The sequence below is a fragment of the Pristiophorus japonicus genome, chromosome 20 (assembly GCF_044704955.1).
Source record: "Pristiophorus japonicus isolate sPriJap1 chromosome 20, sPriJap1.hap1, whole genome shotgun sequence".
Taxonomy (NCBI): Eukaryota; Metazoa; Chordata; class Chondrichthyes; family Pristiophoridae; genus Pristiophorus; species Pristiophorus japonicus.
The window spans coordinates 2,496,791-2,507,478 of NC_091996.1; the positions used below are offsets into that span (position 1 = coordinate 2,496,791).

Genomic DNA, 10,688 nt, shown 5'->3' on the forward strand with positions numbered 1-10,688 from the left:
TCAGTACTGCCCCTCCGACAGTGCGGCACTCCCTCAGTACTGCCCCTCCGACAGTGCGGCGCTCCCTCAGTACTGCCCCTCCGACAGTGCAGCGCTCCCTCAGTACTGCCCCTCCGACAGTGCTGCGCTCCCTCAGTACTGCCCCTCCGACAGTGCAGCACTCCCTCAGTACTGCCCCTCCGACAGTGCGGCGCTCCCTCGGTACTGCCCCTCTGACAGTGCAGCGCTCCCTCAGTACTGCCCCTCCGACAGTGCAGCACTCCCTCAGTACTGCCCCTCCGACAGTGCGGCGCTCCCTCGGTACTGCCCCTCTGACAGTGCAGCGCTCCCTCAGTACTGCACTGGGAGTGTCGGCCTGGATTTTGTGCTCAACTCTTGAGATGGGGCTCGAACTTACACCCTTCAAACTCTGAGGAGAAAATGCTGCCCACTGAGCCACGGGTGGCACAGTTGATCAAGTAACTGGTTTAAACAAAGATGAATTCCTTTGAATAATAATTTAAAGAAATCTTTTTAATACAGTGAATGTAAATGGGGCGGGTCATTGGACAATGAGAGAGTGGCTGAATGGGGCTGTGTTATGTGGACACGGTGCAAGGGGGCTGACACTCCGACTATTCCGTGTACGAAGGGCCAGTGTCAAAGTAGGAGCGATGGAAGTTGAGGCGATCTTGGAAGGTCAGCAGGTTTTCCGGACCGGTGACCAGCGATTTCTCGATTTCCACGTTTATTCCGTGGTTTCGGTACATCCCACATTTACTTAAATGATCGGAAAGTTTGCGCGATACTGTAAAGTAGCTGGTCTGAAACGGCAAGAAAGCAGCAGGGATGAGTCTGGGGGAGAGGCAACGCACGGACCTGCTCCCACCCCCCACACAAACTGTTAACACAACCGGACTCTCACTGGGGTACGGGTCCCACACACACTGACTCTCACTGGGGTACGGGTCCCACACACACTGACTCTCACTGGGGTACGGGTCCCACACACACTGACTCTCACTGGGGTACGGGTCCCACACACACTGACTCTCACTGGGGTACGGGTCCCACACACACTGACTCTCACTGGGGTACGGGTCCCACACACACTGACTCTCACTGGGGTACGGGTCCCACACACACTGACTCTCACTGGGGTACGGGTCCCACACACACTGACTCTCACTGGGGTACGGGTCCCACACACACTGACTCTCACTGGGGTACGGGTCCCACACACACTGACTCTCACTGGGGTACGGGTCCCACACACACTGACTCTCACTGGGGTACGGGTCCCACACACACTGACTCTCACTGGGGTACGGGTCCCACACACACTGACTCTCACTGGGGTACGGGTCCCACACACACTGACTCTCACTGGGATACGGGTCCCACACACACTGACTCTCACTGGGATACGGGTCCCACACACACTGACTCTCACTGGGGTACGGGTCCCACACACACTGACTCTCACTGGGGTACGGGTCCCACACACACTGACTCTCACTGGGGTACAGGTCCCACACACACTGACTCTCACTGGGGTACGGGTCCCACACACACTGACTCTCACTGGGCTACGGGTCCCACACACACTGACTCTCACTGGGGTACGGGTCCCACACACACTGACTCTCACTGGGGTACGGGTCCCACACACACTGACTCTCACTGGGCTACGGGTCCCACACACACTGACTCTCACTGGGCTACGGGTCCCACACACACTGACTCTCACTGGGCTACGGGTCCCACACATACTGACTCTCACTGGGGTACGGGTCCCACACACACTGACTCTCACTGGGGTATGGGTTCCACACACACTGACTCTCACTGGGGTACAGGTCCCACACACACTGTCTCTCACTGGGGTACAGGTCCCACACACACTGACTCTCACTGGGCTACGGGTCCCACACACACTGACTCTCACTGGGGCACGGTCCCACACACACTGACTCTCACTGGGGTACAGTCCCACACACACTGACTCTCACTGGGATACAGTCCCACACACACTGACTCTCACTGGGGTACGGGTCCCACACACACTGACTCTCACTGGAGTACGGTCCCACACACACTGACTCTCACTGGGGTACGGTCCCACACACACTGACTCTCACTGGAGTACGGTCCCACACACACTGACTCTCACTGGGGTACGGTCCCACACACACTGACTCTCACTGGGGCACGGTCCCACACACACTGACTCTCACTGGAGTACGGTCCCACACACACTGACTCTCACTGGGGCACGGTCCCACACACACTGACTCTCACTGGGGTATAGTCCCACACACTGACTCTCACTGGGGTACGGGTCCCACACACACTGTGACTCTCACTGGGGTACGGTCCCACACACACTGACTCTCACTGGGGCACGGTCCCACACACACTGACTCTCACTGGGGTACAGACCCACACACACTGACTCTCACTGGGGTACAGTCCCACACACACTGACTCTCACTGGGGTATAGTCCCACACACTGACTCTCACTGGGGTACAGTCCCACACACACTGACTCTCACTGGGGTACGGGTCCCACACACACTGACTCTCACTGGAGTACGGTCCCACACACACTGACTCTCACTGGGGTACGGTCCCACACACACTGACTCTCACTGGAGTACGGTCCCACACACACTGACTCTCACTGGGGTACGGTCCCACACACACTGACTCTCACTGGGGCACGGTCCCACACACACTGACTCTCACTGGAGTACGGTCCCACACACACTGACTCTCACTGGGGCACGGTCCCACACACACTGACTCTCACTGGGGTATAGTCCCACACACTGACTCTCACTGGGGTACGGGTCCCACACACACTGTGACTCTCACTGGGGTACGGTCCCACACACACTGACTCTCACTGGGGCACGGTCCCACACACACTGACTCTCACTGGGGTACAGACCCACACACACTGACTCTCACTGGGGTACAGTCCCACACACACTGACTCTCACTGGGGTATAGTCCCACACACTGACTCTCACTGGGGTACGGGTCCCACACACACTGTGACTCTCACTGGGGTACGGTCCCACACACACTGACTCTCACTGGAGTACGGGTCCCACACACACTGACTCTCACTGGGGTACGGGTCCCACACACACTGACTCTCACTGGGGTACGGGTCCCACACACACTGACTCTCACTGGGGTACGGTCCCACACACACTGACTCTCACTGGAGTACGGTCCCATACACACTGACTCTCACTGGGGTATGGGTTCCACGGGTGTTGAATCTGTGAACCTGGACACTGATTCCCAAATGCTATTCAACCACTGGTGGGCATCACAGTTTGTTAAAATTCCCACTAAGGCAACTGATTTCAGGAAGTGTCCTTTCTTACCGGCATCTCGTGGATGGTTGGTGACTGACTGCCGTAAGTCTGATTGGTAGTCCGATATAGCGGATTGATCGGCTGGGATCTGGACATTGTCAACAAAAAACACAACACGTTGATGATGATATGCGTACATCTATCTGGACACTCTCACCGCTGAGGGTAGCTCTTGGTCACATAAGAACACAGGAGCAGGAGTCGGCCATTCGGCCCCTCGAGCCTGCTCCGCCATTCAATGAGATCACAGCTGATCTGATCATGGACTCAGCTCCCCATAACCCTCGACTCCCTGATCACTCTCCCATTGATACTGCTTCCACCTGCCCAGCTGCATTCCCCAACACTAAATCCAGAACTGCCCCCTTTTGCTGGGCGTGCTACGTATTGGCTAAAAAAGCTCTCCAGAATGCAATTTAGTAATTCTGTGCCCTCTGTACCTTTTACACGGAGAGGGTAATTGAAATCCCCCACTATTACTGCCCTATTGTTTTTGCCGACAGATTTGTTCTTCTATCTCCCTGCGACTGTCTGGGAGGTCTATCGAACACTCCCAGCAGTGTGATCACCCTTTTTTTTGTTCTTCAGTTCAACCCATATGGCTTCATTTGATGATCCCTCTAACATATCATCCCTTCTCACAGCTGTAATTGTTTCTTTAATCAATATTTCAAGCATCCCCTTTTTTACCCCACTCTCTCTCCTAGGAATGTTGAGCTGCCATTCCTGACCTTATTCCAGCCATGTTTCACTAATAGCTATACTATCCTAATCCCTTCACCCTTCGCACATCTGCCGTATTCCTGGACTCTTGGCATTAATGTATATACCGTTTAGCACGGCCAAACTCCCTTCTTCTCTATTTTCTAGCCTTTTTTTTTTGCTCTGCCTTCCAAACTGTAATGAATGTAATGACTCAAAAGACTTGTTACTTTAAACTGCCTCAGGTGTAAATGTGATCCAACTTTATTCGCGCCCAAAGTAACCCGTGTGACCTGGTACCCGCGCTTATACACCAGTGACCACGCCCGCGTACAGCCCGATGACCTCCGACAGTGGCATCCCCTGATGTATTTATGCTTGGGGTCACCAGACATAACAATATCCCCTTTCAAGATCCTAATATCAGTCTCTTTACAAATTAAGACGGTCTGGGACTTTCCGCTGACGAGCTGGTCATCTCAGTTCAACTTCAGTCCTAGGCCAGCGTTTTGAGTCAGTTGTGACTGAAGGCTGAGTAACCGATCTGATGGGAGTGGTAATGATCACATCAGAGACTGGAGGTCCAGGTGACAGCAGTGTCCTCTGATGAATGAACATTGGTTGGTCACTGACTGCATCTTCCTCAAACGGTTCCAATTCATCCGTGTGCCGCAGTTTTATTTGATCAACATGTTTCCTGGATGTTTGTCCATTCTTCAGCATGACAATAAACACTCTGTTACCCTCCTTTGCTGTAACAGTGCCAGCGATCCACTTTGGATCTTGACCATAGTTCAGTACATAAACCGGATCGTTGACAGAGATGTCATGTGACACAGCAGCACGATCATTTACCCTTGCTGACTTTGACATTTGTTTTCAACACGATCATTCAAATCGGGATGAACAAGAGAGAGCTTGGTCTTGAGATTTCTCTTCATCAGTAGTTCAGCAGGGGAGACCCCAGTAAGTGTATGAGGTCTGGTCCTGTAACTGAGCAGTATACAGCGAGTGAACCCTGAGTTACACCTTTCATACTCTGCTTGATCGTTTGAACAGCACGCTCTGCTTGACCATTAGAAGCAGGTTTGAATGGGGCTCACCTCACATGTTTAATACCATCGAGTTTCATGAACTCCTGAAACTCCAGACTTGTGAAACAAGATCCGTTGTCGCTCACAACAATGTCGGGCAAACCATGAGGAGCAAACATGACACAAAGGCTCTCAATAGTAGCTGTAGACATACTGGATGACATAATAATACACTCTATCCACTTTGAATATGTATGCACCACAACAAAAAACATCTTTACCAGGAAAGGGCCCGCAAAATCGATGTGGATCCTCGACCATGGTTTAGATGGCCACGACCAAAGACTCAGCTGAGATTCCGCTGGTACTTTACCAAGTTGCATGCAAGTATTGCACTGATACACACATGATTCCAGATCAGAGTCAATTCTAGGCCACCATACATGAGACCTAGCAATGGTTTTCATCATGACAATACCAGGAGGAGTGCTATGTAGCTCACGTACACATTTTTTCTCCACCTTTCTTGGGCACAACAGCACGATTACCCCACAGTAAACAATCTGACTGAACGGACAGTTCATCTTTGCGACTGTTGTAAGGTTTGGTCTCATCGCACATCTCCATAGATATTGCAGACCAATCACCACGTTTCACCACTGATAAAATAGGGTCATGGCTGGTGCAGATCCTAACTTGTTGAGCAGTGACGCGAGTTCCTTCACTCTCAAAAGCATCCATTACCAACAGTAGATCTGCAGGTTGAGGCGTCTCCACCTCAGGTGTGGGCATCGGCACAATTCTCAGTGCCAGGTCTATGACGAATAACAATCATAAGCAGACAATGTCAACGCTCACCTCTGGATACGGGACGATGCATTGATATTAATACCTTTGTTTTCCGCAAACAATGAAATGAGTGGCTTGTGATCTGTTTCGTGTTCAAAACGAAGACCAAACAGGTACTAATGCATCTTTTTGACCCCATACACACAGGCCAAAGCTTCTTTTTCTACCATGCTGTAAGCTCTTTCCGCCTTTGACAAACTTCTCGAAGCATGGTTCAATCTTACCCGACTCATTTGCTTGTTGGAGTACACAGCCAACCCCGTCGGATGAAGTACCACAGACCAATACAAGACGCTTACACAGACCATAATGAACAAGCGACTTGTTTGAACAGAGCAGATTCTTAGCTTTCTCAAAGGCTCTATCTTGAGACACACCCCAGACCCAGTTGTCGTCTTTTCTGAGTAGCACGTGCAGTGGCTCTAACAAAGTGCTCAATCTGGGTAAGAAATTACCAAAGTAGTTGAGTAGCCCAAGGAATGAACGCAGCTCCGTCACATTCTGAGGTCTGCATTTTTGATGGCCTTGTTTCCGAATCAGTAGGCATGATGCCATCATCTTCCTCCCCAGGAATTCAACTTCAGGTGCCATGAAGACATACTTCGAACGTTTCAGCCTGAATCCCACTTTGTCCAGACAATGTAGGACTTCAAGATTGTTCAGATGTTCAGCAGTGTCGCGACCTGTGACCAGAATGTCATCTTGAAACACGACAGTTCTAGGAACGGACTTCAGTAGACTCTCCATGTTCCTCTGAAATATGGCTGCAGTCAAACGAATTCCAAAAGGACACCTGTTGTAGATAAACACCCTTTATGGGTGTTGATGCAGGTGAGTTTCTTCGAAGTGTCGGCATGCTCCTATGTCATATAGGCCGACGTCAGATCCAGTTTAGTGAACGACTTTCCACCAGCTAGCATGGCGAACAGGTCATCAGTCTTCGGTAACGGGTACTGATCCTGTTTCGAAAATCGGTTAATCGTAACCTTGTAGTCTATACAAATCCTGACAGCCATCACTCTTCAACACAGGAACAATAGGACTGGCCCGCTCGTTAAACTCGACCGGTGATATGACCCCTTCATGTTGGAGTCTGTCAAGCTCAATTTCAATCTTCTCCCTCATCATGTAGGGAACAGACTGAGCTTTATGATAGACAGGCCTTGCATCAGAATCCAGGTGAATCTGCACCTTGGCTCCAGTAAAATTACCAATGCCCGGTTCAAACAAAGGAAGAAACTTCTTCAATACTTGAGCACACAAAGTGTCATCCACCGATGACAATGCTTTGATATCATTCCAATTCCACTTGATTTTCTCGAGCCAATTCCTGCCGAACAGCATTGGACCGTTACCTGGGACAATGCATAACGATAGATCATGAACCACACCATCATATGACACCTTGACTACTGCATTGCCAATCACCGGTATGAGTTCTTTAGTGTAAGTACGCAACTTGACATTAACTGGACTCAGCTTAGGCTTCACAGCCTCAGTGTCCCACAGCTTGTCGAATGTCCTCTGGCTCATTATCGACTGTCTCGCACCCGTGTCCAGCTCCATTGATACAGGCACGCCATTCAGCTTCACATTAACGATTATCGGCTGGCTCTTTGCCAATAATGAATACAGACCATACACTTCCTCGAGTTGTGTATCCGGGCCAGCACTGGACTGGTCATTATCAGCAATGTGATGAGCGACAGCACACTTGCTCCGTTGTGGGTACATTCTCTGAAGATGCCCCACTTTCGAACAACCATTACAGGAGTACTGTTTAAACCGACACTGATGGGGCCGATGATTGCCCCCACAACGCTAACAGGGTGAAATCGGATTGGTACCAGTTGGCGAACTTTGAGCAGCTACAGGTTTCACATAAGCAGTCGAATGGGCCCTGCCATAAGCAGCTCTGCCAGACAATGACACAATCTTGTTTACAGTACTTGCCGTGGAGTTCCAAGTCTTCGATGATATCTGCCTCAAATTATCGTCAGTCATCATGCAGGCCTGGGCAGTCGCGATGGCCTTGCTCAAATCCAGCTTCTCTTCGGCCAATAACTTCCGGAGAATCACATCATGGTTGATGCCTATCACGAAGAAATCTCGCAGCATGTCTTCCAACACGTTCCCCAACTTACACGGCTCAGCAAGACATCGCAGGTCGGCGACAAATCCCGACACATCCTGGCCCTCAGCACGAACATGCGTGTAGAAGCGATAGCGTGAGATGATGATCCCCTCTTTTGGCTTAAGATGGTCACGCACCAAAGCACACAAATCCTCGTACTCTTTGTCCGTTGGACGGAAAGGCGAGAGAAGGTTCTTCATGAGACCACAAACGGTGAGGGAAACCGCCCTGCGCTGAACTGCGTCAGCCTCTCCCTCCATTTTGTTGGCCACAAAATACTGATCCAGGCGGTCGATAAAATCTGCCCGATCCTCGCCCTCCACGAATCTCCAGAATTCCAATAGTGCCCATTGTACATGTGAAGGTTCTTAAGTTATCTCGTCGCCAAATGTAATGAATGTAATGACCCAAGAGTCTTGATACTGTAAACTGCCTCAGGTGTAAACCTGATCCAACTTTATTCACGCCAAAAGTAACCCGCGTGACCTGGTACCTGCGCTTATATACCAGTGACCGAGCACGCGCGCGTACAGCCCGATGACCTCCGACAGTGGCGCCCCCTGGTGTCTGGTGACCCCAAGCATAAATACATAACAGAAACTGGCTTACTAATTTTCTGCCTACCATATCCAGCTTGGCTTCTCGCTCTTTTGACAATGCTCTCTGGTTTCCAACCCCTGTCAAAGTCGTTTAAACCCTCCCCAACAGCTCTAGCAACCCCCTTCCCCGAGGATATTGGTCCCGACGCTATTGAGGTGCAACCCGTCCGGCTTGTACAGGTCCCACCTCCCCCAGAAACCATCCCAATGCCTCAGGAATCTAAAGCCCTCCCGCCTGCACCATCTCTCCAGCCAGGCATTCATCTGCTCTATCCTCCTACTTCTGTACTCAGTAGCACGTGGCGCCGGGAATAATGCAGAGATGACTACTTTTTCGGTCCTGCTTTTTAATCTCTCTCCTAGCTCCCTAAAATCTGTCTGCAGGACCTCATCCCTCTTTCTACCTCTGTCATAGGCGCTGATATGGACCACGGCCTCTGGCTGTTCACCCTCTCCCCCCAGAATGTCCTGTGCAACCTGTCCTCATAGTTTAATGCTTTTAGCCCCGGTATCATTCAGCCTTCCCCTCCGAAGCCAATATGTCCTTCCTGATGCCTATTCTCGAATACGCATTTCTCACTTTGTAACTGTGTCCCCTTGTCCTGCAGCTGCGATTTAACATGAAACAGCGACACACGCCCGGGGAACCCCTGTAAAAACTGACACGCTCCCAAGGACCCCCTGTAAATAGTGACACACTCCCGGGGACCCCCTGTAAATACTGACACACGCCCGGGGAACCCCTGTAAAAACTGACACGCTCCCGAGGACCCCCTGTAAATACTGACACATTCTGGGGGCCCCCCTATAAATATCAACACACTCCCGGGGACCCCTGTATCACTGACACACTCCCGGGGACCCCCTGTAAATACTGACACACTCCTGGGGACCCCCTGTAAATACTGACACATTCCCAGGGACCCCCTGTATCACTGACACACTCCCGGGGGCGCCCTGTAAATACTGACACACTCCCAGGGACCCCCTGTAAATACTGACACACTCCCAGGGACCCCCTGTATCACTGACACACTCCCGGGGGCCCCCTGTAAATACTGACACACTCCCAGGGACCCCCTGTAAATACTGACACACTCCCAGGGACCCCCTGTAAATACTGACACACTCCCGGGGACCTCCTGTATCACTGACACACTCCCAGGGACCTCCTGTGAATACTGACACATCCCTGCAAATATCAACACAAGTGTCATGAATTTTCTGCTAACATCTGCAAACACAACAGTACCCGGTGCAGTAAGCGAGGTTTATTCATTTACAGCAACAGAAATGACAAATACAGGAAATGACAGGGATCTGATGTTTCAAGAGCGGCAGTAACCCTGGGATCTCCAAATACTGAAACCCTGCACCTGACCCACAGTAGTTCCACATGTAGATCACAGTGTGATGTGCAACTTCCTTCTCAAGATCACAATCCCAGTATCCCTCCCCCCGGACCCTCTCCCTCTCCCTCTCGCCCCAATCTGTGACTCTCTCTCTCTCTCTCTCCCTCCCACCACCCCCCCCACCAAGTCTCTCTCCACCAGTCTCTCTCCCCCAGTCTCCACAGTTTCTCTCCCTCTTCCACCCAGTTTCTCCCCCCTCTTTCCACCTAGTCTCTCTCTCTTTCTCTGCCCCAGTCTCTCTCTCTCTCTCTCTCTCTCTGCCCCAGTCTACCACTCCCTCAGTCCCGCAGTCTCTCTTTCCCCCCTCCAGTTTGCGCTCTTCCCCCCACAGTCTCCTCTCTCCCCCCCCCCCCCCAAAGTCTCTCTCTCTCCCCGCCTCCCCGGTCTTTCTCTTCTCCCCCCCCCCCCCCCCCCCAGTCTCTTTTTTTTCTTTCTCTCTCTGTCTCTCTCTCCCTCCCCCACCGCCCATCTCTCTTTCTCTCTATTTTCCCACACAGTCTCTCCCCGTCTCCCTCCCCCCCAGTTACTCTCTCTCTCCCCCAGTCACTCTCCCCAATCTCTCTCTTATAGAAACATAGAAAATAGG

At 51.5% G+C, this 10,688-nt stretch overlaps 1 protein-coding gene across 1 annotated transcript in view; it reads right to left on the reverse strand.

Annotated features, from left to right (window-relative positions):
- Positions 1 to 498: 498 nt before the first annotated feature.
- The window catches only part of cacfd1 (calcium channel flower domain containing 1), a 56,297-nt gene continuing 46,107 nt past the window's right edge, over positions 499 to 10,688 (reverse strand). The window contains exons 5-6 of the mRNA XM_070863639.1: positions 3,382 to 3,460; positions 499 to 803 (exon numbers count right to left, since the gene is read on the reverse strand). Coding sequence (XP_070719740.1) covers positions 615 to 803; positions 3,382 to 3,460 — 268 coding nt within the window. The 3' untranslated portion in view covers positions 499 to 614. The remainder of the gene's footprint in view (positions 804 to 3,381; positions 3,461 to 10,688) is intronic.